Below are 26,945 nucleotides of genomic sequence, written 5' to 3' on the forward strand. Positions count from 1 at the left end.
TGCGGTAAATATCAGACTAAGCTATTTTCTCCAATCGTTCTTGAGTTTTTATGGTATCACAGCCTCTCTAATTTTAGAGAATTTTTTCAATCCTCGTTTGTTCTTCAGTTATTAATTTTTCCGCAATTTTGTGAGATTAGGGCTTCGATTTTATTTATTATTTTTTTTCCCTACCTCAGATTTTTTCTTTTTTGGGTTGGTCTTGGTCTTGTGCGGAGTCGTGGTGCTGGGAGGTTAATTGTTGCGCGTGTGGTGCTGTGCGTGTATTGTTGCGTGTGTGGTGCGCTGCTATTGCGTGTTATGTGTGTTGTGTGGTGCTCTCTTGTGGGGTGCTGTTGTTGTTGTTGTTGAGTGTGGTTGTTGTCATAGCCGTTTCTAATATTTTGGTGGCCCGGAGTAAAATGATAATACTTTTGTTGAATAAATCATTTGTTTTTATAAATATAAATATTTATGTAATTTTTTAATTAATAAATAATTTTATGTAATCTGTTAATTACTTCATCCGTTATTTTAATTGCATTATTTACACTTTTCCACTATTTACACACCTCTTTTGAATTTCTTTTGTGATTTATCCGTTAGAATATCATATTTTTAAATATCATATTTTTAAATAGTTATATGTAATAATTTATTGCATTCGCCCCTTAATTTCGTGATTAATCAATATATTATATGGTTATCACAAACACAAAATGTGCATACTTCTACATTGGAATCCTTCTTTGACTCAACTCATTCTATGAAAGAGTATTAAATTTACTTACTTGTCCCAATCTATAAATATGAGTGAGAAATAAATAATAATCATGTTTCATAAATAATAAATGTAGCTCTTTCTTATAAAATTGAATTAAGGTTACATTAATTTTTTCTTGTTACTTATAATTATATAATTACATGATTCGGTTCACTTTTAATAAATGTATCATGTCATAATTAAATTATCACTTCTTATCAGACTTGTAAACAAGTCACTAAATAGAATTTATCAAACAATCCAAGAATTATAATCTTCTTTTAATGATGTCACTCGAATTTTCAAAGTATATAAAATACCTAATATGATGCTATGCGAATATTAAAAAATTCATACATGCATACATACCAAATAAAATTATGGTGAATAGTCACTACCACTAAAAATCTTCTCACTCAAATTCTCCTATATCGTAAAAATAATTTTTGTCAAAATAAAATTGCACAATTAAAATATTCTAAGCCTAAAACAAGAAAAAACCTTGTCATGTGAGAATTGAAATAAAAACTTGTAGAAAAACTTCTGAAACGACTACTATCATCAGTAACACATACACATCTAAATCCCTTCCAATTCAAACTGGAATCTCGATTTTGATAACTTTGATATAAATTATTAGTATAAAAAAATAATATTCATTAAGATATCTTTATTTAACTACAATTATAATAAATTATTTTATAATAAATTCTGACATTTAATGCAATAAAAATAATCCCTCCATTTTTAAAGTGCGCATCACTCTAACCAGCATAATTTTTTAAGGAGATTGGCTTGAATTCTATAAATAATATGCACAAAAAAATTGATACATTGTATAAAATTTCATAGTATCAACTAATTATAATAATTATACAATCAAAATTATTAAAGGTAAACTAATGTTATGTATCAACACAATGTATATTAAAGTATTTCAGTTACTTTAGGATGATTTTTTTTTTTTTTTTTTTTTTTTACAAAAACTTTAGGATGATTAATTTTGTAGGGTACCCCTCCGTTTCTTTTTATTGGTTATTATCAGATTTTATATACTATTAATAATACTTCCCCTGTTTCTTTTTATTGGTTATATTTAGATTTTAAACAATATTCATAATACTCCCTCCGTCCCAAAATATATGAGACGTTGGACTTTTTTCACTATTCATGTATTAGTTTTGATCATAATTTTTTACTAACATAATAAAAACATATTTTATCATAAAATATGTTGTTAAATAGGTATATATATAAAGTTTCAAAATATAATTTTTAAAATAATTTTCATTAATATTTAATTATATACAAATAAATTCAAAGTAGTGCATTGACATGTATGCAATGTTGACTGTGTCATGTATTCTGGGATAGAGGGAGTATTAGATAATCTTCAAATTTACTCACAAAAGTAAACGAGTTATGTGAGATCATGTTTAATTCGTCTCAACGAATGCTCTATTAATATTCAATCGTTATAATTTAAAAAGTATGTAATGAATAATAATCAAATAGGTGTATTAACAAACACGTAAAAGTCAAAACGTGTCCAATAAAAAGCGACGAAGGGAGTATTATACTTTAGATATAGGGTAATTTTGTGAAAATTTAAGAAAATTTTACCAACAACTACCATTACAATGACTACTTTGAGAATAACTACCATTTATTTATTTATTTTTTTGTAAGAAAAAAAACTCTAAAAAAATCTACCACGAAAACCTTGAGTTACACAACTACATTTAATTTCTTGGCAATAATCTCCAATTGAGGAAGCTAAAAAATCGGCCGTTTCAACGGCGAGGGAAGGGAGGAGGGGCGGTTTCATCGACTTGAGAAGGGAGGGGCTATTTTGGGGATGGGGGAAGGGGGGTGGTTTCGATGGTGTAGGTGGGTCGCCCGAGTGTTTTTAGGGGTAGGAAAGGGTCGACCGGTTGTTATCGGTTGCTAGGGGAGGGGGGCGGTCGAATTTCGGTCGGGCTGGGGGTTGGGGCTAAGGGGAGGAAGGATGGTGGCTGGCTGGGAAGGGTTTTTAATTATTTATTTTTTTTTTACAAAAAAAAATTTGGACCAATTATGTTGCGACACATCACACATGGCTTTTACAAAATAAAAATCACCCTTTCTTTGAGTCACTGGTAAATCGACCTAGTGGAAGAAAATCAACTCAAAAGTTCATAGTGCTCCCTAATAAATGTAAGTTGGGATTATTGAGAGTAAATCGCTGAAAGTTCGGATTAATAAATTAAAGTGAATTTTCTAAAATATAAAACTTAGATTTTGGAAGCACCTAATATAATAGATCAAAAAGCGAAGACAAGTCGAATTCAAGGTTAATTGGAGGATGAAATGGAGTCGTTTGACTCTTGGAATTGCCCTTTTTAATCTCTTTAGTTTTAATAAAAATGTGTTCCTTTAATGAAAGAGGTGTTACTTATGTTTGTTGGGAGATGTAGCAAAATTTCAATTTCAGATTTACATAAACCCTTGTTGAAGGAGGATGGTAGTAGGTATTGTTAAACCCATTTGTATTTGATTTCAGTAAAAGTCATTACAATATCATGACATTGTATGAGAATATATACTCCCTCTATCCCACAATATAGTTTAAGTTTTCCTATTTTAGAGACCCAAAATGTTGTTTCTGTTTCTATTTTTAAATAGTATGTAAAGACTATTATACTCTTATTTTTTACTTTATTCATTAAACTTCCTAATTTACCCTTAACTTATCCACTTGCATTGTACTTTTTTCACTTTCTCTCTCTAACTTTTGTCTATAATTGTACTTTTCACTTTTCCCCCCATTAAATTATCCTCTTGCCTTGTACTTTTGTTTAGCTTTTTTCCACTTTTCCTCCCATTTCTTAAATACAGTGAAAAAAACACAATAAGAACTATATTATGGGACGGAGGGAGTATCTTGTCAGATCACAAAGAAATGTGATTTTATCCATTTTATCTATTTGAATTATTGGGGTCCCTTAGGGTAAGACATACTGATTTTGGGTTGTCTCCGTCATTTCAGCAACATTTATAGACTTTTAATTGTATGTTAGAAAATACCTTTCACAACACGAAACATCATCACCAACTTCCCCCGTTCTATCAATAGTCCCATCGCATGTTTAAATGTATATTGGTAAGCCTTATATGCGTTGTCCTCACTCGTTGTAATAGCTAAAAGGTAAATGTCGTTAATGACCTTAATCAGTGGCGGACCCAGGAATTTCCGACTGGTGAGTCACAACCCAGGAATTTTGAGTTGAATAATGAGATGGAGATGAATGTTGTTCACTTTCTTGAGGTGGAGATATAATTTGTTCATTTTGTGTTGGATGTGGAAGAGAAGTTGGAGTAGGATTCTTTTTAGCAAAGAAGCTAGCAATGTTTTGCATTTCGTTTGGAGTGCGTTTTCTCTTCATTCTGAAAATTGAATAAATAATCAACTAAATCAAGCAATATTCCCAAGAAAAATTATTTACAAAGATCATCCAAATAGAAAATTGACAAGATTACAATACTAACTAATAATTAACAAGCTAATAATTGACAACATGACAAGCTTAGCTCTCTAATAATTAACAAGCTAATAATTGACAACATGACAAGCTTAGCTCTCTAATAATTAACAAACTAATAATTGACAAGATTACAATCTGTACAAGCATTAGGGTGTATTGACAATTTGACAGACATAATTGACTATATCATTAGGGTGGGTCGACTATATCATAAGCAATCGTCCGAATCGCCAATCAAATCAGCACATATGCAAAACCCCATATAGATCTACCAAAGCCAATGGTGTATTGACAATTTGATAGACATAATTGACATCAATAAACACCCTAAATAAACACTGACCACAATTCACATGGTCAAAAAGGTTCAAATTTCATCAAAAACCCAACAACATTAACAAAAGGTTCAAAGTTTACCAAACAAACAACAACCAAATCAACCAAAGTTTCAAACTTTTACCAAAAAACTAACAAAATCAACGAAATAGAGAGAAGAATGAGATACCCAATCAGTAGGATCAGCATTCAGCGCTAACAACATCCATATGACAACCCACAAAGGAGACGACCTTGCTGGGCTCAGGGTCGTGTGGAGGCAGTGGAGCCGCCTGTGTGCAGCAGCAACAGTGAGCCAGTGACTGGAGGTCTGGCCGTCTGGTCCGCTGGTCGTCTGGAGGTCTCACGGAGTCGGCTGCCGGCGGGAATGCGGGATTTGGGTGAAGATGAAGAAGCGAATTGGAAGAGCAGGGGCAGGGGCTAGGGCTTGAGGAGTTGAGGAAGTCGGGACTCACCAGGCTGAAGTTAGAAAATAATTTTTTTTTTTTTTTTTAAACTTAGAGATTTTTTTTTGGGCCCTGGTGAGTCATTTGGCACAAGGCCCAGTCCGCCACTGACCTTAATTGATATTGTGTAAGGGCTTCTTATGCCAATAGTAACTTATGTTACTTATTGTCCTTTCGTTTGTTGTAAACTCAATTTAGTTAATGTAATTTCAGCTGTTTTTTTTAAAAAAAAAAATCTAAAAAACTTACAAAGAATTGATACAAGCTTAGTGTATGAAAATAGTTAAAAATATTTAAAACATGTTTACATAAAACCTTTATAAAGCCCACCTGTTTCATAATTAGACGATCATATAAAGATCCGCTCCATTTATTTATCAGAAGGATCTAACCCACATTATAAATATGGCGGGTCATGGCTTTTAAAGGCCTCCGTTCATATTTCCTACCTCTCTGAGTTATTTCATTGAAGTGCACTCAACGTTCTCCATTGAAGCGTTCTCCGTTGAATCTAATTCTTGTATCCCCCATTGAAGCAGCTTCTAAGGTAAGTTGTTTGTTGTTGTTATCATCTAATCTAATTTAATCATCTTTAAGTTTAGGGTTCGTAAATTCTTAGATTATGAAACATCATATCCAAAAGAAAAGAAAATTATGAGCGTAATTTGATTCTTGAATCAAATATCCCTAAAATTATGTATTTTTCGAGATAATTCAATATGAAATCAAATCTCTTTTCCCTGGGCCTAAGGCGGCCGCCCCTCCTGCCCTGGCTCAGGGACGGGCCTGCACTTGTTGTGTGCTAGGTTGTTCTAGGGTAGTGTTGCGGTGCTCTGTGTGCAAGGGTGCTGCTGTTTGTTCGTGTGTTGCGTGTGCTAGTGGTTTTTTGATATTCGTGTTTTCACTCTTTGGTTCGTTTTCTTGATCAGTATTGTTCTTTGGCTCATGATACCATGTAGAAGAATCATTCGTGTTTCTCATTAATGAATACTCGTAATATGAAGTATTTAGTCAACATCATCTGAATTGACTAGAATTAGAATAAGCTAGCTTTTACTTGCACACCAAGCAAAGTATACACAGGCATGCATATAGCACATATTAATGTTTAATATAATACGGCTTTAAATTTGGTTTTGTTGATATAATGCTATTGTAATTTATGATTTATTGGGCTGTCTTTATTACGGATTGCCTTAGTCTTGCTTGAATGGAGGTTGTATTGTTGACATGTTGAGTGCTCTGGTTCGTTTAATGTTGATTTCAAGATTTTAGTTTTCCACACGTTTGAGAAAACGTCTGTCTTTGTAACATGTCATAGAATTTTATGTGAGGATCTTTCTTAGTCTATGTAGTTAGCTGATTTTTACTTTCTTACAATTTTTGGGTAATATGATGTATTTCTGCTCGTGTTTTTGAATTTACTGCAGGATTTATGATTTATTTTACTCTTGCTTTGTAGATTCAGAAAAACAGAACTTGTTGAACAAATCATAAAAAGAAGAAAATATGGCTTCACATTTCTGGCAGGTTTGTTTTCTATGACAAATGTTAATCCTTCTTTCTCATTTTAGTTATAATTGATATGTTGAGTAGACTTATTTTCTTTCCTTTTTCTGTTCTGTAGCGCGGTAGTGACAGTGATAGTGATAGTGACTCTGAGGATGAGATAAATAGTGGTTTTGATGGTGTTAAGGTTATAAAAAATCCAAGCATATATCTAGAGCCCACTCTTAGAGATGACACAAAGTCAACTCCTTGCGACAATGATGAGGCAGATGATGAAAAGCGAGTTCTCATTCCTGCTAAGAATAAGCGTTTCCAGGAGATGTCTGCTACTGTTGAGCAAATAAAGAATGCCATGAAAATCAATGACTGGGTGAGCCTACAAGAGAGATTCGATAAGATAAATAAACAGTTTGAGAAATTCATGCGTGAGGCTGGCAGGACTTCCAACATCTATGTAAAGGCCCTTGTGTTGTTGGAGGATTTTCTGAGTGAGACTTTGTCGAACAAGGAAGCTATGAAAAAGATGAGCAGCAGCAATGCAAAAGCATTGAATAGAATGAAGCAGAGCCTAAAGAAGACCAACAAGCAATATGAAGATCTGATTAACAAATTCAGGGAGAATCCTGAGGCCGAAGATGAAGGGGATGAAGAGGAGGAACCTGTTCAGAAGCTGAAAGAACCTGATGAACCTAGAACAGGAACTGAAAAACAGACTGATAAGGTGGATCAGATGAAGGACAACTCTGATCATGGTGATGAATGGCAAGAAAAGTTTTGGAAGGAAAGTGAGAAATTCATGAAAAACCTAAGCGAGATAACATGGGATACAGTGAACAAGAAAGTGAAAGAAATCATTGCTGTGCGTGGTAGGAAGGGAACTGGGAGAATGGAGCTAGTTGAGCGGCTCACCTTTTTGAGTAGGGTTGCAAAGACGCCTGCTCAGAAGCTGGAGATCCTTTTCAGTGTTGTATCAGTACAATTTGATGTCAATACTAGTCTTGTTGGACACATGCCAATAACTGAGTGGAAGAAATGTGTGCAGAATATGTTTATTATACTTGATATTCTCACACAATATCCAAATATTTTGGTGGATGATACAATAGAACCAAAAGAGAATGAAACACAAAAGGGTCCTGACCATAAGGGTACCATTCGTGTATGGGGTAACTTGGTAGCCTTCCTTGAGAGGTTAGATGCCGAGTTTTTCAAGATCTTGCAGGGTATAGATCCTTATACGTTTGAATATGTTGAGCGGCTCAGGGATGAGCCTTTGTTTTTGGCACTGGCACAAAATCTCCAAGAGTATTTGGTGAGAACTGGAAATGTAAAAGCAGCAGCAAAAGTTGCCCTTAAACGTGTTGAGTTTGTGTATTATAAACCTCAAGAAGTTTATTATGCAATGAGGAAATTTGCTGAACAATCAGAAGAACAAAACGATGAAGCTGCAGGTGAGACATCCAAGGGGGCTGATGAGGGTAAGGGCACCCCTTTGTTTGTAGTAACACCTGAACTCTTGCCTAGAAATCCTAGTTTTCCGGATTGCAGCAGGGCCTTTATGGATAGCTTAGTTTCTCTCATTTACCAATTTGGAGATGAGCGAACTAAGGCTCGTGCTATGCTGTGTGATATATACCACCATGCCGTTATGGATAATTTTTCGATTGCTCGTGACTTGTTGCTGATGGGTCACTTACAAGACACAATTCAACATATGGATATTTCAACCCAGATATTGTTCAATAGAGCTATGGCTCAGCTTGGTCTCAGTGCTTTTAGGGATGGTCATATTGCTGAAGGACACAGTTGCCTTTCTGAATTATATTCAACTGGAAGAGTGAGAGAGCTTCTTGCACAAGGATTCTCTCAAAGCCGGTATTATGAGAAGACTCCAGAGCAGGTATGACCGGATAATATAGTTTTATATTTTTACATGTGCAGGGTGCAGCACTGTTACTGTTTTCCATAATTCTTATGTGCACAGATGTTATGATCTTTTGTTGCAATATTTAGCTATATTTTTGGATGAATTTGTTTGATGTATTTTATCACCATTTTCATTGCACTTGCGGATTTAGTTTGATGCCTGGATTTGTCAAATTGAAATTTGGTTTAGGTGTTGAGCTAGGTTTAGACAAGAGGGGTCATTTAACTCTTCTTGGCTGTTTAGAGACCCACATAAAAACTGCTAGAATGTGGGTAAAAAAGTTGTGCTTTGATTCGAACCCTTCAATTGAGATAGCTCGGGGTTAGTTAACTTATTAACTGTAACTGCTGAATGATAATTTTGCTTGAGATTTTGGTAGTCGAAGTGGTTCACTCACTGTCTGGCGGTGTCTGAATATAATTATAGAAGAAAGCAATCAACCATGACTTTTCAGATCATGCTACTAGAATGTGGCAAAAGGCCACTCTTTTAGCATGTGTTAAGTGGGTTGAGTGAATTGTGGTATTTAGAGAAGAATCAGTAAGTGGATTTTTCTATTTTTGGAGTTATTCAAAGGATGTATAGTATAGAAAGCAAGTGCTTTAGTTTGAAATATATGGGAGGAAGAAAATCCATAAAGTAACTAGTACTATTTAATTCTTCAATTACTGATTGAGGTGTGTTGAGGTTTTGTATGTCAACCTGAATTATTGTAGTAGATTAGAACTTTGTTCTCAGAATGATTCCCTATATTACACTTTGTGCTCTTCTTATATGTGTAAAGGAGGCATTGTTTGCATAGAGTAAAAAATTATAGAGAAGCTTGTGGATATCATCATACTGCCAATATAGTTTGCAGAACTGTCAAGTTTACTCTGCATTTGGCTGAATATATATGTGCTGTAGTGAGGATTGAACATCTGGGAGACTTAGCTATGCTTTAAAGAAACAAGGGAGTTATCCATTAACATCGGTGTCTTTTATGAACCTCTCTTTCTCGTTCTTGGGAATGCTATATAATTTTACAACACTCGGTCAATTTTTATGCATATTACTTGTCATCTTAATGCATATTACTAGTACGGAGTATTTCTTTACTTGTTTATGAATCTTACTTTTTTTTTTGGAACTTATAACAGGAAATGAAAGAAAGAAGACAACAGATGCCATATCACATGCACATCAATCTGGAACTCTTGGAAGCAGTTCATCTGACCTGTGCCATGCTGCTGGAGGTCCCCTATATGGCTGCGAACACCTTTAAGTCTCAGCACAGGGTCATAAGCAAGACGTTCCGTAAATTGCTTGAAGCTAGCGAGAGACAAACATTATGTGGCCCACCTGAAAGTGTGCGAGATCATGCTGTGGCTGCTACTAGAGCTCTCAATCAGGGCGATTTTCAAAAAGCCTTTGATGTCATAACATCGCTGGCCATATGGAAGCTCCTGAGAAACAAAGAGACTGTTTTTGAAATGCTGAAATCCAAGATGAAGGAAGCTGCCTTAAAGACTTATCTATGCAGTTACTGTGCTTCTTACTGCAGTTTTCTTAGCCTTGATCGGCTGTCTAATATGTTTGACCTCTCAGAGGCTCAGATACACAGCACTGTGAGCAAGATGATGGATTCTGAAGAGCTGTGCGCTTCATGGGACCAGCCAACCCGGTGCATCATCTTCCACCAGGTTCAGCACACTAGTCTGCAGAATATAGCTTTCCGTTTGGTCGAGGAGGTGTCTTATTATCTCACCAATAATGAGCGAGCAATGGAGGTCAAGTTGGGTGGTGGTACGTTGGATGGTTTGTCTCTCAGGAGGAAAGAAGGATCAGATTATACTGAGGTTGCCTCTGCAGGCAGTGAAAGTAGGTTGCTAGATAATGCATATTCCAAAAGGAGGTCAGTTGGCCGTTTGGTATATGGTGGAAAGACATCAACTACTGGACAGATTAATACAAGCGGAGCAAGCTCTTCTTCCATGCCAGGATTTCAAACAGATTCTTCAGCTCAGATGGTTTGGCTTAACCACAGGGTTTGTTGATTTAATGATGCTTTCAGCCTACAAAAACTAAGTTCCTTTCCTCAGTTGAATACATTTGCATCTCTTGCACTCTTTGTAAGGTTTTTAGTTTTGAAACACGTAATTACTTTTTCACAAAGAAAGTACGAATTTATCTGTTGTTTTTGGGTGTTTACAATGATTTTTGTACTGATAGCTATTGTGAAAGTGCAACACCAATACACCATCCATTTTTTTTTATTGGTCATCAGGAAATCTATTTCAATTTTATGTTAGGAATTGGCAAAGGGGAGAGATTTATGGGTAGTGCAATCGATTTATTCTAATATCTTGAGGAAGATTGTCGGTATGTAGAGAAAGATTAAACTAGGATCAGCAAATGTTATAAATAAGGGAGAATAGGCAAAGAGAGAATAGGCAAAGAGAGGCGTCCAGAGTATTGAATGCCTTGGCTTAGTTTTAGCTCTTGGGAGTGAATCAGGCCACTCAAAACTTCAAAGTCGGACATTCTATTCTTTATTTTGCTGTGATTCAGATTTATCAGTTTAAACTCTCTTCAAATTTTACTACCTGCTTTAGAAATCTCAGTTAATAACATTTTCCAAATGGCGTTACAAAGATAATAACAAGTTGTATACATGATCAATCAGAAATTCACAGGATATATCTTTTCTATTAGGAAGAATTTGGTCTGTGGTATGAAAAAACTGCATAGAAGCTCTGTAACGCAGTAAGACACAATAGAAAGATAGCAGCAACCAGTGAGATGGCAGACCAAGGATTGTGAAAATACTTTTGAAGCAAGCTTGCTCGCCATCTATTTCTTCTCTGGCTGTAGTACGCGTTCACCTCTTTAGATAGATCTGCATAGTAACCATCATGTACATTCACGAGCATTTCTTTACATACGCTCTTGAACATGTCAACAGCTTGAGCGCCATCTCCAAGAATGATTCCATGACGATGAAGGTGGCCTACATCTTCTGGGGATTTTAACAAGCGTTCCATGAAGACCACATATGATGCAATCACACCATCACTTATCTTCATATGACAGTGCTCAAAGGCTGTTATATTCAGGAGAATGGTCTTTGTATTATCATGTATGCAAATGGGAGGGATTTCAAGAACCCCGTTCTTGAACCTGAAGTCCAAAAAACAGCTGGTGTTCCGTTTCCTGAATTTTACTCCTCCCTTTCTGAGCTCAGTCACACTATGTAAGACTTGTTCACGGCCTGAAATACTATCCGAGGCTTTATTCTCACATAGGCAATGTAGCCACCGCTTCAAACACATTGGGATCCATCGAAATCTATGTTTATTAATGGTACCCTGTTGAGGCCTTACATGGAGTAGACTTCGCCTAAAAACATCAAGGACATGAAGGCACTCTTCCTGCTTCAGTGAACGGTTCAGTTCATTGAGCTCGTTTACAGACATTCTTATACCTGTCATAGTACATATTTAGGATGTAAAAAGGTGTACCATATATATTCTGAGATGCATCTTAGTTATCACAATATGATAATCTTGCTATATGTGGCTTTCTCTATGTTCTAAATACATTTAAGTATTAAACGCGAAATTCCAAAATTACCTGTCAGCCATTTAGGATTGAAGAAGTTCAGAACTAAATCCAAAGCCTGATCATTTTGGTGCTGATTTCCGTTCATTAGCTTAAGTAGCCTGTCAATAATAAAAAGTGGAACTTGGTTCTCCAACATTACCATGTCTAACACAATGCCTTCAACAATTCTCTTATTAGCAAAGACAGGGTTACCGCCTGTTGTGCCTCTAGCCGGATAATATCTCAGGAGCTCGAGGATGAAACAGCCATCAAGAACCATCATCTCTACAAACTTGTTGCTGCTTAGATGATTGACTTGTTGATAACAAGCTCGTGCTTGATCTTCAACTTGACTGACGGTATCAAAGTAAAGGCTTAGGTTTTGACCTGTCCGTCTTAAGATTTGGTACAGAGCAACCCACTTGTAAAGATCCATATCCTGAACTAGTTCACTACCAATATGGTACGGCCCTATGGATATGGTCTGGGGCTCATAGATTTTTTTGCTCTCTTGGGCATCTCTTATGCGACGAGGCATTCGATATATGCAACACTTCTCCCATGATTTTCTTGTAATAAATTGCTGGGCCTCATTGAGTTTTTCCTGTATGGATATAACCCACTCTAGTTTTTCTTGAGAACTCATTTTTCTAGTGGTTGCTGTTTTTCAATCTTTAGTGAAGATCAACCAATATATGCAAATGATGTCTAAAAAATATTACAGGAATGATGTTTTCATGTGAATCATGTAACAGTATGTGATTAAACTACATTAGTAGTATATCTGAATTTTCTTTGCTGCTTCCGAGTGGGGCTAATTGCCCTTGATTAAAGTTAATGCTCAAGATTCAGGTCAATTGTAATTCTTTTTTTAATGCTGTAGTAGTTTCGCTTTTTAAGAAAAGACATGAAACATACTAGGCAATTACTGAGTAAAAGTTCGCAGTTGGTGGTTTGGTTTTGAAAAAAAACATCAGGAAATTTCAGATTTCTTTCCTTTAGAGCTGACTTGGTCAATGTATGCGCGTATTTAAGTTAAACTGAGTGAGCTCAACTAGCAGCACAGCAAGAGAATCCTGTAAGTTTGTAACAGTCAGTTGAGTTGAGTAAAAAACAGTTGGAGATCTGCTATATATCTCCTCTATGTCTGGTTTTGAAAGACCTGTCTTGAAGTTGAAGGGTATGCAACATTCCAGCAGTGAGTCATCTCTACATCTGAAAGTAGATGAATCACCTCAATCATCGGTCAGCGAAGAAAGGAAGGTAACTGTTGCTTTTTTTTTTTTATTTTTTATTTATTTATTTATTTATTTATTTTAAAACGATTTAGGCCCCATTTAATTTAATTTAAAAAAATTAATATTTTATAAGAATAATTTAAGGTTCTTGCTCCACTTTCCTTTAGTACGTTGTAGCTGTATTATATTAAACCCTCCGTTTCATATTGTTACTCCCATATAAAATCAATTACATAAAATAAGGAAAGAAGAATATTTGAAATCTAATATTAAAGTACAAAATTATTCATAATTAGTTTACCTTAATTAAGTTTTTGATTTTTTTTGGGAAAGCATAAGTCATAATTGCATAATTCAAGGTAGAGATTCCTTTACTTAGAGTCATATTATCAATCCACAACAACAATATTTAGTAAAAAATGTAACATATTCAATACTAGGTTAAGTCCCGTGCCATGCACGGTACGTTATTTTAGTTACTTTTGACAAATTAAATTATTTATAGCATAAAATATAAAAATTGTTTAATATCTTGAACAAAATTGAAGTAACATGGAATATTTGATCAAGATCATATTCTTAAAAAATATTCCACCAAAAATACATCTTCTTGAAAAAGATTATATATTTCCTTATTATTCCGCAATTAATTGAGTATCAACATAAAAATGTTAGATATTATTGCTCATATATATAGTTGATAAAAACAAACTTTTTTTAAAAATAACTTCCTTAAATAAAATTTAGTAATTAAATATTAAAAAAATATACTAAGAACACACCAAAAATTGACACGTGTCATTGCTGGTGTGTCTTTTAGTATATAGTTATTGATTATTGATGGGTAGATCTTTTTAAAACGCCCATAATAGTACTTCCTCTGTTTTTTTTTATTTGCATTAGTTTGGCCGGTACATTTGCCGAGATACAACTTTGACCATTAACATCTTTAATTGTCTATTAGTATAAATTGTAACAAAATTATATTATGAAACTAGACATTATGACTAATCTAATGATATATTATATAATAACATTTATTTATTTTATAGAAGTGAAAAAATTAAGTCAATTATGGTATGTGAATAATGCAAAAATCAAAGTGATGCATTTTAAAAAAAAAAACGAAGGGAGTATATGTGAATAACATTGTGAAATAGAGGGAGTAATTGTTTTATTTTCTTTTTAAAAAACTTTTCACGATATTTTACTAATTTTTTCTCCTATAATGGATCCTAATTATTATACTTTAATATTTTTAGATTCTCTCTCTTCCCAACTAACATACAAAGTACTTTATTTTCCATCAACACCATTTTCTTCATATTTTATTATTTTTTACTATTTTTCCTAAACTTTTATGTATGGAGAAATGAAATAAGTGATAAAATACATGAAGAGTAGAGAATAAGTAAAATTAGTTTCAATTTAGTAAAATTGGGCGGAAATCCACACCTTATGCTTTAGAGCGGAAATTATTGAGAGATCACTCATTGTATATATACAACTATTTCCGTTGCTTTGGGTGGGATATGATAATCTTCAAATGGTTTGCCTCCTTTTACTACTCCCATCTTAATTTTTGAATTTGTTGTTTTCTAATTACTACAATTCTCAATCATCTACTTTAACAGATCACGTCAGAACCTTATCAATGCAATGGTAGTCGTCAGCGTGAATCCAATAAAGAGGAATCCAAAGAAGACGATAAGAAACCCCAGGGATGCATAATACTTCTTCAAGCAGGGGTTGCTTTACTGGACGAGCCATTGATTGAAGAAAGGCGGCCCAACCAAGGGATTATGTGGCAAATGGAACCCAACGTCATACAGGTTTTGTGAGCTCATTTTTAAGTGACAATTAAATGTCATTGGTTGCCTGCCTTTCACATCCTTCTGATTAATATTGTATCTTCCTCTATATATTTCGTCCTACTCTTTCCGTGTTTTAATAAGTTTTATACATCCTTTTTTTTTGAAAAAAAAAACTACAGTAAAATATACTTCATCCTTCCCATAATACTTGACAAAGGTTCCATTTTCTCCCATCCCACAATATTTGACACGTTACTGAAAGAATATTTGCCGTGCCTTTCTCATTACTTGAAATCATCAATATATACAACGATCAGTTAACAGAAACTAACTTAGGATAATTACCATACAAAGATAATTATGAATAATACAAAAGATAACTACAATACAACCTATTATACACAATAACAGATTTTGTTACATAAATCTAACACACCCCCGCAGTCGAAACGGTAGGTCGGCGAACGTTGAGACTGTCCCGGAAATCATCAAATAAAACTCTAGGCAGACCCTTGGTGAAAATATCTGCAATCTGATATCGGGAAGGCACATGTAGAGCACGAACTTCGCCTCATTGGACCTTTTCGCGAACGAAATGAATGTCCATTTCAATATGTTTAGTGCGTTGATGTTGAACTGGATTACTTGATAAGTATATAGCACTAACATTATCACAATAAACCAATGTCGCCTTAAAGATAGGACGTTTAAGCTAAAGTAGAAGATTCCGAACCCAACATGATTCAGAGACGACATTAGCAACCCCACGGTACTCAGCTTCAACACTAGACTTAGACAAAGTAGGCTGCCGCTTAGAGGACCAAGAAATCAAATTATCACCGAGAAAAACACAATAGCCGGATGTGGAACGGCGAGTATCTGGACACCCACCCCAGTCAGCATCCGTGTAAGATAGAAGAGAAGACACAGATGACTTGAATAAATGCAGACCAAGATCAGACGTACCTTGAATGTACCGAATAATACGTTTCAAAGCCGACATATGCTCAACCAACGGAGCATGCATAAATAAGCAAACCTGTTGTACAGCATATGAAATATCCAGGCGAGTAAAAGTTAAGTATTGCAAAGCACCACATAATTTCCGGTCAACAGGGGTAGCAGACGACTTGCAATATGACATCCCTGCTTTTTCTATAATTTCCTGAGCATATTTCTTTTGAAAAAAAAATAAACCTGTTTTAGTATAGGAAATAGCAATACCCAAGAAATAACTAAGCTCACCCAAATCAGTCATAGCAAATTCAAACTGAGTCTGGAAATAATCTGCTGGGGAAGAGACTTAGAAGAAGAAGTAAGAACAATATCATCAACATACAGTAGAATGTAAGCTGTAGCGTTACCATGGTGATAAATGAATAGAGAGTTATCTGATTTGCTATGAACAAATCCGATAGATGCCACAAAGTCAGCAAACCGTTGATACCAAGCCCGGGGAGCCTGTTTCAAACCATAAAGAGACTTTCGAAGCAGACCGATATGATCAGGTCTAGCAGGATCTTTGAACCCTAGTGGTTGATACATGTAAACAGTTTCATTCAAATGACCATGTAAAAAAGCATTTTTAACATCCAATTGATGAATTGACCAAGACTTAGATAGTGCAATGCTAAGAACTAGTCTGATGGTAGCCGGCTTGACAATCGGGCTAAAAGTTTTATCACAGTCTATCCCCTCTCGTTGGGTCTTACCATCACCAACTAAACGAGCCTTATGTCTCTCAAAAGAGCCATCTGCTTTTGTTTTGTGCCGAAAAATCCACAATGATCGAATAATATTGACATTATTCGGGCGAGGGACTAACTCCCAAGTACCATTCTTAATAAGAGCATCATATTCATCCTGCATAGCAACTTTCCAATTTGGGTCACGAATGGCAAGGACCGGGTTCTTTGGAATGGGAGATATGGTGGGAGAGGTATGAAGAGCGTGGTATTTGGGATTGGGCTGAACAATTCCATGCTTGCTACGAGTGGCCATGGAATGAAAGATGGTGGAGGGAGGAGTAGGGATAGTTGCGGTGAGAGGAGGGTGGTGTGTGGGCATGTGGCAGGGAGGGTCGCAGCCTGTCCGCGGCGGCAAGTGGAGCGCCACAGGCTGCCTGCGAAGTAGGCTGCTGTGAGCTGTGTGTGGGCGAAGGGTGAGGCAGGGAGTTCCGCAGCCTGTCCGTGGTGTGAGCAGACGTGCCACAGGCAGCCTGCGAAGAGGACTGCCGTGAGGTAGGTGGAGGTGAAGCATGCTGTGGGTCTCCTGTGGCAGCACTTTCGGGTACAGCTATATGAGGAGTAATAGCATGGCGAAGAGAAGAGGTGTCTAAGACGTCCATAAATTCACCTAGGAAGTCATATGAATGTGACGTAGGAGTAAGAACTTTAGAGAAAGGAAAGACCGACTCATTAAACCAAACATGCTTAGCTATTATAATCTTCCGACTCGATATATCATAACATTTGTAACCCTATGATTCGAAGGATACCCAAGAAAGACACACGAGGTAGAACGAGATTGAAGTTTGTGTATTTTAGATGATGGAAATAGGGGAAAACATAAACAACCAAAGACTCGTAAGTGAGAAAAATCAGGATCACGTTGGTATAAAATTTGAGTGGGAGATCTATAGCCAAGAATTTTAGAAGGGATGATATTGTGAAGGTAAGTGGTCATTTCTAAAGCATGGTGCCAAAAAGAAGGAGGCATAGAGGCATGACAAAGGATTGTCCGAACAATATTATTAATGGTTTTAATTTTTCGTTCGGCTTTGCCATTTTGAGGAGAAGTATGTGGACAAGAAAAGCGAAGAGTCATTCCGTATTGATGACAGAAATTTGTGAATGGGGTATTATCAAATTCACGACCATTGTCACATTGGAAACCTTTCACTTCCCGTTCAAATTGAGTTCGAATATATGTTCTAATTCGTAGAAACAAATTAAACACTTGTGACTTAGTGGAGATAGGAAAGGTCCACAAAAAATTTGTGTAATTGTCAAAAAAGAGAACATAATATTTATGACCATGAGAACTCAAAACAGGAGACGTCCATAAATCACTATGAATGATGTCAAAAGGCATAGTAGTACAAGACAGAGAATCATAAAAAGGCATTTTTATTAATTTGCCTAGAGGGCAAGAATGACAAACATCGGGAATAGCCTTATTACATTTAATCAAATTACTACTACGTAAAGAACCAAGAACAACATTACCCGGATGACCTAAACGAGAATGCCACACACTAGGAGAAACAACTGTAAAAGCCGACGGAAGATGAGATGAAAGAACTTGACGATGTGCAAAGAAAGGATAGAGATCGCCACTGCTATTACACCTCACTATCTTGCTCCCTGTCTGCAAGTCCTTCACGAAAAATCCAAAAGGATCAAACTCAATGGATACATGATTATCAGTGGTGAATTTTCTAACGGAAATGAGATTTTTAATCAATTTTGGGACATGTAGGATATTTTTGAGTTGTAGTGTGTTTTGGTTGAGAGATTGGTGACCGTAACCCTTAATTGGAATTTTGCTACCATTACCAACGACGATTGCATTATTAATATGATTTCTTAAATTAAAATACGGAAATAAATTACCTTGAGAGTTAGTCATGTGTGAGGTAGCTCCGGTGTCCATGTAATAGTTAGGATCATGCAGAGACATAGTGTGCATTGCCTGTTCAATGTTGGTAGGCATAGCCCAAGAAAACCGGGATTGAGATTCTGTCCAGGCCGGGGTGCAGCCCACGGGTAGGGTCCTTGACCTTGAGATGGGTATGGGCATGGTGGAGTTGGCCAAGGGATTTGAGGCCAATAACCCCATGGTGGAGGATATCCCCAACCCATGTTGGCTGGCGAGCCACCAGAAGAATGCTGCTAGGATTGCTGTTGCTGATTACTTCGGGTTGACCCACTATTGCCTTTACCCTTGCTGCCACTGCCTTTGTTCTTGGCAGTTTTTCGGCCCCCACCCCCACGTGAATTGCCCCCACGAGAAGAAGAGGAATGCGTGGAGGAATCAGATGAAGGGGTCGAAGCCAGGGGAGCAGTTTTAGCAACGTGCACCTCCTCATGGGCTTCAATAGCAAGGTCAGTCGCATTACCTTGTTCCTCAAGTTCAAGCATGGAACGTAATGTATCAAACGAAGGCAAGGGGGTAAGATGACGAACCAAAGTACGGAAGGGCTTGTATTCCTCAAAGAGCCCTCTCAATAATTGAAGCGCCATCCAATTATCGGACACCCTATCACCCACGTTCTTTAAACTATCGGCATGAGTCTTAAGACGTGTGCAATAGGCTTTAACACCATCAAAATGCTCAAGCTTGGTGTTGGTGAATTGTGCATCAAGATTTAATGCTCTAGCAGACTTGTTGTTATGGAAGAAATTTTCAAGACGCTGCCATGTATCAATGGCCTTGTCATCGGGATCAATAATGGAGTTCAGAAGGTCATTAGAGATTGTACCGTAAATCCACTGTCGAACAATGTCATCAAGGCGTTGCCATAGAGCAAGATCAGAAGAATTCGGAGCCAGAGACTCATCATTAACTGGGTTAATATGATCAATGACCATATATGCGTGGCAATGGAGTTTAAAGAGGGTAGACCAGTTATTAAACTGAGAGCCATCATAATCAAGAACAATAGGGACATGTTGCTTGATATTGGTGACTAAGGTAGCCCGGATGAATATTCAATTGGCCAGCTATGGTGATTGGCCGAAAAAACAAAAGGAAAGAAAGAAGAAAAATGCGGAAGAGAAGTAGGGAAATAACCTAGACTCGTGATACCATGAAAGAATATTTGCCGTGCCTTTCTCATTACTTGAAATCATCAATATATACAAAGATCAGTTAACAGAAACTAACTTAGGATAATTACCATACAAAGATAATTATCAATAATACAAAAGATAACTACAATACAACCTATTATACACAATAACAGATTTTTTTACATAAATCTAACAGTTACTAAATACGGAATGGAATCACTAATAAAAAAAAATATATTCCCAAATTTTCTCTCTCCTCACCTACCCCACTTCCATCCCACTTGATGTTTTCTTGTAATATAAAAATATAAAAGAGAATATTTTATACAATAAACACATACTTCAAATAAACCCACTTGTAATTTTCTTAAACTACTTGTCTATCCCAACGTCCCAAGTATTATGGGACAGGGGGAGTAAGATCTATCTCTTCTCATAATCCCCACCCAAACTCACCACTACTTTTTTTTATTAATTTTTATTTTTTATGTTAATAAAAATTGCTTTAAATAATACCACCTTTCACCCGTCCGCTAAAAATAAGTTTACCTTTTGATTATCTCTACATAATACCACCTTTAATGCTACTTCGCTTTAATCAGGTAAAAAAAATTGTATCCGGTTACAGCTGGTGAACTGGTGACGTGTGTTCCTCTTCCCTTCTTTGCTTCTTTTATTTATCCCTTTTAATCTGTTCTTCGTATTTTTCGCAATTAAAACCTTCTCTTTGTTCCAGTCTTCCTTGTTCTTCGTATTTTTTTATGAAAGGTCCACTAAAACCTCTAATAAATGGTTGGCAAGTGGCAATCATCTAGTGGTTCTTCGTCAAGCTTTGCAAGGGAGGAAAACCAGAAAATTCGTTGCAGTTGTGGAAAGTATGCAGTGGTGAGATTTGTAAAACAGGGTCCTAACATTGGGATGAAGTTTTACGGCTGTCCCTTATGGCCGATTTGTTATTAATTATAAGTTGCTATCAATTTTATCAATGTTGATTAATTTGAGTTTGACAGGTTTGTAATTGGATATTATATTATTGTAGGACACTCAATGTGAGAAGCTTAGGTGGGTTGATCAGAGCAACCCCATGGAAGATCTTCAATATCATGTTTTGGAGAAGGAAACAAGAATTTGCGAGTTAGAGTATGAGCTACAGTGCAGAGATGATAAAATCAAGATCTTACAGTTGAAGAAAGATAACTTAGAAGAGGATGTTCAAGAAATGAAGAACGAAGTGTATGCGATGTGGGTAGAGATGATGAAGTGTTCGAGGAACAAGAATAATATATCCATGGCTTTGGTTTTTTCTTGGATTTTCTTTGCTGTAGTCTTGTTTTATCTCAAATTCTAGGTGGGGTTGTAATTTAAGATTTCCTTCAAGATTTAGTAAGGGGACTTGATTTGTCATATTTTGGTATTGTATTTGTAGTTGTTATGCAGTTACAATGGTACTTGAATAATGAAATGCAATCAGAACTAATTTGATAACATAAGCCTTGTCTATATAAATGTGAAAGCTGATAATAATAAAGTAGTAATTGAATATGGGTTGACATACAGAAGGATTGTTCAAAAGACTTAGCTTACACATGCTAAATTGTTTAAAAGACAAAGCAATATATACTAAATTATTGTTCAAAATACTTAGTGCTAATCATAGTGTCTATATAAATGTGAAAGCTGAAAATAATACAGTAGTAATTGCATATGGGTTGACATACAGAAGGATTGTTCAAAAGACTTAGCTTACACATGCTAAATTGTTCAAAAGACAAAGCAATATACACTAAATTATTGTTCAAAATACTTAGTGTTAATCATAGTGTCTCAAAATTACAGAATCTGAACCCAAGTTTTTATGGATGTTGTTGATGCACTATAGAGGTTTGGCTTGAATGTGTGGATATGTGTGGCTCTTGATTCCTTGCTCTGTTCCTTGTAAAGGGGGCCTGAAACATAATTTTTAAAATTTAAGTTAATAGTTAGCAAAGAACAGATTAAGCACATAACAGATGAAAAGAAGCTTAATTGTAGTACTGGGGTACCATCAGCACTGAAGATCACACCAACTCCTCCTCTACCTCTCCCCCTTCCTCCTCTGGTTCCCCTAACTAAAGGACCTACATTTGCACCCCTAGCAGAACCTGACTGAGTGACAGCACCACCTCTAGCACTACCTCTAGCACCCTTACCACTGTAAATTAACCTTCTACCCCTGCCTAAATGAGTTGGCTGTGCAGTGGTGGAATGGTGTTTTACACCTGCAGAAGAAGCTGAAGCACAGGTGGGGTCAATTACTTGCTGATCAGAAGATGTTGCTGCAGACCCATCTTTCCTAGGTCTTCCTCTTCCCCTCTTTGCTGCTGGCTCTAAGTGAACATAGTTGTCTTTGTCGGGACATCTCCTCTTATTGTGGCCTCTAACCTTGCAGAGACTACATGTCATTTCAAGTCCTGTTCTTGACAAAGAGCCTGGCTTCTTTGGGTTCTCATAAGGATCTTTGATCCTATTTTTTCTAGGTCTGCCAGGACCAATTTTGATGGCAGGGGGGTCTAAGTTGCAAGGTACTTTAGGCCAATGCCTCTCTTCTTCACATGGAGGGATAGACCCACCATAAACCCTGAGGTATAAATCCTTTTTATAACAATCATCCACAAAAGATTCAGCATCCTTGTTCTTAAAGAAGATACATGCTATGGCATGACAACATGGGACCCCTAACATGTCCCACTTCCTACATGTGCACTTCTTTGCGTCTAAATCTATTGTGAGTTGGTCAAGGAAATGCTTTACATTGAACAGTGTATCTGAAGAAGGTAAAACATCACAGAATGCAGCTTTACTTTTTTCCATTTCTAAGTTTGCTTGGATTCTAGGACAAAGCACAGAGGTTGACTTATGCATTTCTTGTCTTTTAGTCACTAACCTTTGCATCAAAGCCACTCTGATGTCCTCTAACATATATATCAAATGTTTTGTTCTGGCATTAATAATGTCTGAGTTGAACGTTTCAGCCATATTAGATGTTATTGCATCTGTCTTAATGTCAGAATTCAAGTAAGCTCTACAAAAGAGTTTAGGGTTATATGAAGTGAAAGCTATGGCTGCATCTGGATTTAACTCTCTCAACTCCTCTAAATACCCATTATAATTGCAAAGTTGTAGGATTTAGCAATTTTTTAGAATTGTATTTTCATTTCATCTCCTCTAAACGATCTATGCCCTAATGAAAAAATGTGTCTAGCACAGTGGCGATGCTCAGCTTTTGGTAGCATAGCAGAAACAGCATGAATAATAGAATAATAGCCTTGTAAAACCACAAGAAAAAGGCACACTTAGACATACCAATTAATACTCTTTTCAACTACAGATCATCAAACATACATATCACCAAATAGACCAATCCCTTCTTAAACAAATAGAGATCATCAAACAAAACCACCATTAACTAGTAACAAATAACTAAGTATGGTTTAGTGTTTACCTGGTGCTCATCTGATATAATAGCAATCCCAACGCCATCACCAAGCTCCAAATCAGTTTGCAAATGGGTAATAAACCATGTCCAAGATCAGTTGTTTTCACCTTTAGCTTCTGCCCATGCTATTGGGTACATTTGTTCATTAAAATCCCTGCCAACAGCACTTAGAATTTTCCCACCAAGGAAGGTCTTTAAGAAAGCTGCATCCACACATATGACTTTTCTGTAGCCTTCCTTCCAGCCTTGCTTAACTCCTTCAAAACAGGTGTAGAGTCTCTGAAAAATAGGTGGATTTGTCTACTTGGAAGTATCCACCACCAACTGAATAGTTGTTCCAGGGCTTGACTCCTTCACAGCTTGTATATACCTCTCAACTTTCATATAGTGTTCCTTCATGGAGCCATGGAGCATTCTATGTGCATGGTATTTGACTTTTTGTGCAAAATCCCTATTGACAATAACCTTATAAGCTCTCCTAATTGCTTCAATGATGTCCTTAGCTAGCCAGTGAGGCCTTCCTTTAAAAACCTCCAACATTTCTCTTGCAGCGCAAGTTGTTTTGAGCTGTATGTTCTTGTTCATGTTCCTATGGCAAGTGTGATTGCCATCCACCCTCTTCACCAAGAATGTAGCCTTCCTGGAATGCCATGCACCATACAAAAAAAAAGGACATCCTTCTACACATCTTACTCCTACATGCTATTGCCTGTTCTTGTTACTCATAACAAAGCTCAAATCCCTGCCCTGCATAATTGCATACCTAGCAACAGCCTGTTCAAAGTCACTCCTATTTGCAAATCTCTGACCTACTACCCAATTGAATGTAGAAAAATCAGTCTCACCACTCACAAGCATACTTCTCCTTCCCTTCCTTCTTGCTCCAGCGTTTTCATCATCATTACTTTCAGGTGTGTAAATCTCATCTTCACTGTTTTCATACTCACTAACATAACCACCAGCACCAGATCTTTCAGCAGCACCAAATATTTCAGCAGCACTTCCTGGTTTACCATCTAATTTTTTTGGACCTCCAAATCTTCCTTCACATACCTTTTTTTGAAGTTGACTTGCTATTTCAAGGATCTTGTTGTTGCAATTTGTAACTCTCTATGTAGCTAGTTCAATCTCTTTATCACTGTTGTCTAACTCACTAGTGACCAAATCAACCCTATCAAGACCCTCATCAACCTCAAAGTAATCATCTTCTACCTCTAGTTCAACATCAATTCCTTCATCATCCGCCTCCTCATCAGCCACAAACTCAAGATCTGATGAATCCTCATATTCAGTACTAAAATCACAAAGCTCCTTAAGGGTCAGTGGACTTTCTAGCCTATTATCTTCCCACTCATACTCTGGGGATGAATATGTGTTCTCACCACACATATGAGAAGGAATTGCTGGTTCTTGGTTGAGGGTTTGTTGTGCAGTTTCTAAGTTGGAAATAGTTATAGTAGTGGATGGTTGAGTCAAAGTGTTGTTATCAGCATGTGCTAAAGTAGATTCTTTGAGCCAGACAAAGAAGCTGATGTTGTTACATTGGATTCCTTGTGTTTCCTAGGGCTTCTTCTAGGTGGGCCCAGCTTTAGTGACTGTGGACCCTTTTTTGGAGTTAATTTTTTAGGCTTAGTTGGTTTGGGAGGTGGGATATTTTTTGAAATTAGTGAACTAACAGAAGGAGTTGGGTTTTCTGGTGACAAGTGTGGCTCTTCAACACTATGCAACACATACACATCAACACTCTTATGCTTCATCACTATCTCTCCCATTTCTAAGACTTCTGCATCCCCTACTATCTTTCTTAACCCATCTCCTAAAGACATCCCAAGAACAACATAATATATCCCATCAATGTTATTATAATCCCCACATTTCTTTCCAAAGTCAAGTAGCTCCCAATAACATAATTCATGTTAGTTTCTATCCTAATAGGACTCCCAAACGTCACCAAAACTAGGTATTTCTATCCTAATAGGACTCCCAAACGCCACCAAAACGAGCTGCCACAGGTAGGTTGTGGCACGGAGGAAATCGCCACAACCGGAATGTGGAAGGGGCTGCCTTCGCTTCTCCCTTGCCCGGTGACAGACTGATGTGGAAATTGTTCCTAAAATGTATCATGTGAAGGAACATAGTCCAACCACATTACGGTGCAATATCAAAATGTGTGCCACATTACGGTGCAATATCAAGGTGTGGTTCCATCTATATCTAATCAAGAAGGGTGCAATTTGTGTTATTCAAGTGCCTTAATGTGTGTGTCGTATGAGAGTTCCAAGGTTGTAATATTTATCATGAAATGGCATGGATTCAAATGTTGGCATATCGCTTGGTCAATGATGTTCATAAGTTCTACAAGTCCAACAGTCCATGTTGATGAAAGCTTGAGGGCAAGCTTTTTCGAGGAAGGGGGGAATGATCCGGAATAGATCCTTGACCAAGACCTTGTGCAACCTAATGAGTCTAATGGTTCAAAGAGTCCAAATACACGGTCTAAGGTCAAACAAAATCAAGTTCCTCTTGTCCATGGGCTGCTCCTACGAGGGTCCAAAGTGTCCAATGTTCCACGCATGGGTTTCAACATAGCTCCATCATTGTACAAGTCATGTGTAACTTGGATGCATGAGTAAGAAAGGTAGTTATTTTTGCCTTGGATTCTTGTCCGTATGAGCTTAACATAGAGCAGGAATATTCTCCTATTCCTAATCAGTCCACAAGCAAGATTTGAAGGCAAAAGACAAGGCATTGAAGCTAAGGGGGGTTACACGCATATTATGATGGTTCTTAATGGGAGAGTTACTCTCTTGTTGGGTGTTATTTTTAAGTGTAATTGCTTAGTAATTTGCCTTGTATTCCTTAGTTAAATAGTTGTTTTATTTTCAGCTTATAGTAGTAAATAGCTTAGCATTAAATTGCTGTAATAAAATGTCAACCGTTACAAGGGAGAAGTTGGGCGCAGCTACCGCGAGTTCCTTAAGGAACTTGTTAAGGAATTCCTGGAGGAACAACAACAGTTATTAGTCTTCAATGTGTGACGGTTTGCATGGAACTGTTACAATGAGGGGCTGCTCATTGTGGTGACTTTTGAGTTTCCTTTTGTTGGTGACTTTTAAGTTCCTTTTTAATTACTTTAGTTAAGTAGATAATTAATGTAACTAGTTACTTCCTTAGCCTATAAAAGGAAGTCTTATCTAGCTTATAATAGAGCAGACTTTTATGAATGAAAATTTTTACATTTGAAATTTACTTTTGAGTATTTTTCTTATTTTAAGCTTGTGGATTCAAGTTTAGCTTGAACTCGTGGATTCGAGTTTGTGAGTTTAATCCGGAGTGTTCGGGATTAGCTTGTTTATGGTTAGTAGAGTGAGTGTTCAACTCTAACCATACTTATCCTTGATTAGTATTGCGAGCGTTCCTTGCTAATCAACCCTCGAGTTTCTCGTTGTCAGGAACTTTGCTCTTTCCTTACCCTGTTCCCACAGAAACACCTAGCCTAAACACATAACCCCTCACCCAAAAACCTTAACCCATATCCGTTTCCGTATCACATACGCCC

At 36.7% G+C, this 26,945-nt stretch overlaps 3 protein-coding genes across 3 annotated transcripts; 2 read left to right on the plus strand and 1 right to left on the minus strand.

The window, feature by feature from the left end:
• The first annotated feature begins 6,261 nt into the window (after positions 1-6,261).
• Positions 6,262-10,733, plus strand: LOC110707382 (eukaryotic translation initiation factor 3 subunit C-like). The gene is made up of 3 exons (XM_021885414.1): positions 6,262-6,578; positions 6,676-8,457; positions 9,624-10,733. Exons 1-3 carry the CDS (start codon positions 6,558-6,560, stop codon positions 10,518-10,520), a joined length of 2,700 nt encoding a protein of 899 aa, XP_021741106.1. The 5' UTR covers positions 6,262-6,557; the 3' UTR covers positions 10,521-10,733.
• Positions 10,734-10,989: 256 nt separating this feature from the next.
• On the minus strand, positions 10,990-12,782 carry LOC110707383 (UPF0481 protein At3g47200-like). The gene is made up of 2 exons (XM_021885415.1): positions 12,097-12,782; positions 10,990-11,947 (listed from the first exon to the last, which is right to left on the minus strand). The coding sequence occupies exons 1-2, from the start codon at positions 12,710-12,712 to the stop codon at positions 11,175-11,177; spliced, it is 1,389 nt and encodes a 462-aa protein (XP_021741107.1). The 5' UTR covers positions 12,713-12,782; the 3' UTR covers positions 10,990-11,174.
• A 265-nt stretch (positions 12,783-13,047) lies between these two features.
• LOC110707384 lies at positions 13,048-21,398 on the plus strand. Its single transcript, XM_021885416.1, has 3 exons — positions 13,048-13,329; positions 14,939-15,136; positions 20,951-21,398. The coding sequence occupies exons 1-3, from the start codon at positions 13,210-13,212 to the stop codon at positions 21,257-21,259; spliced, it is 627 nt and encodes a 208-aa protein (XP_021741108.1). The 5' UTR covers positions 13,048-13,209; the 3' UTR covers positions 21,260-21,398.
• Positions 21,399-26,945: the final 5,547 nt, after the last annotated feature.

The sequence above is a fragment of the Chenopodium quinoa genome, unplaced genomic scaffold (genome assembly GCF_001683475.1).
Source record: "Chenopodium quinoa cultivar QQ74 unplaced genomic scaffold, ASM168347v1, whole genome shotgun sequence".
Lineage (NCBI taxonomy): Eukaryota > Viridiplantae > Streptophyta > Magnoliopsida > Caryophyllales > Amaranthaceae > Chenopodium > Chenopodium quinoa.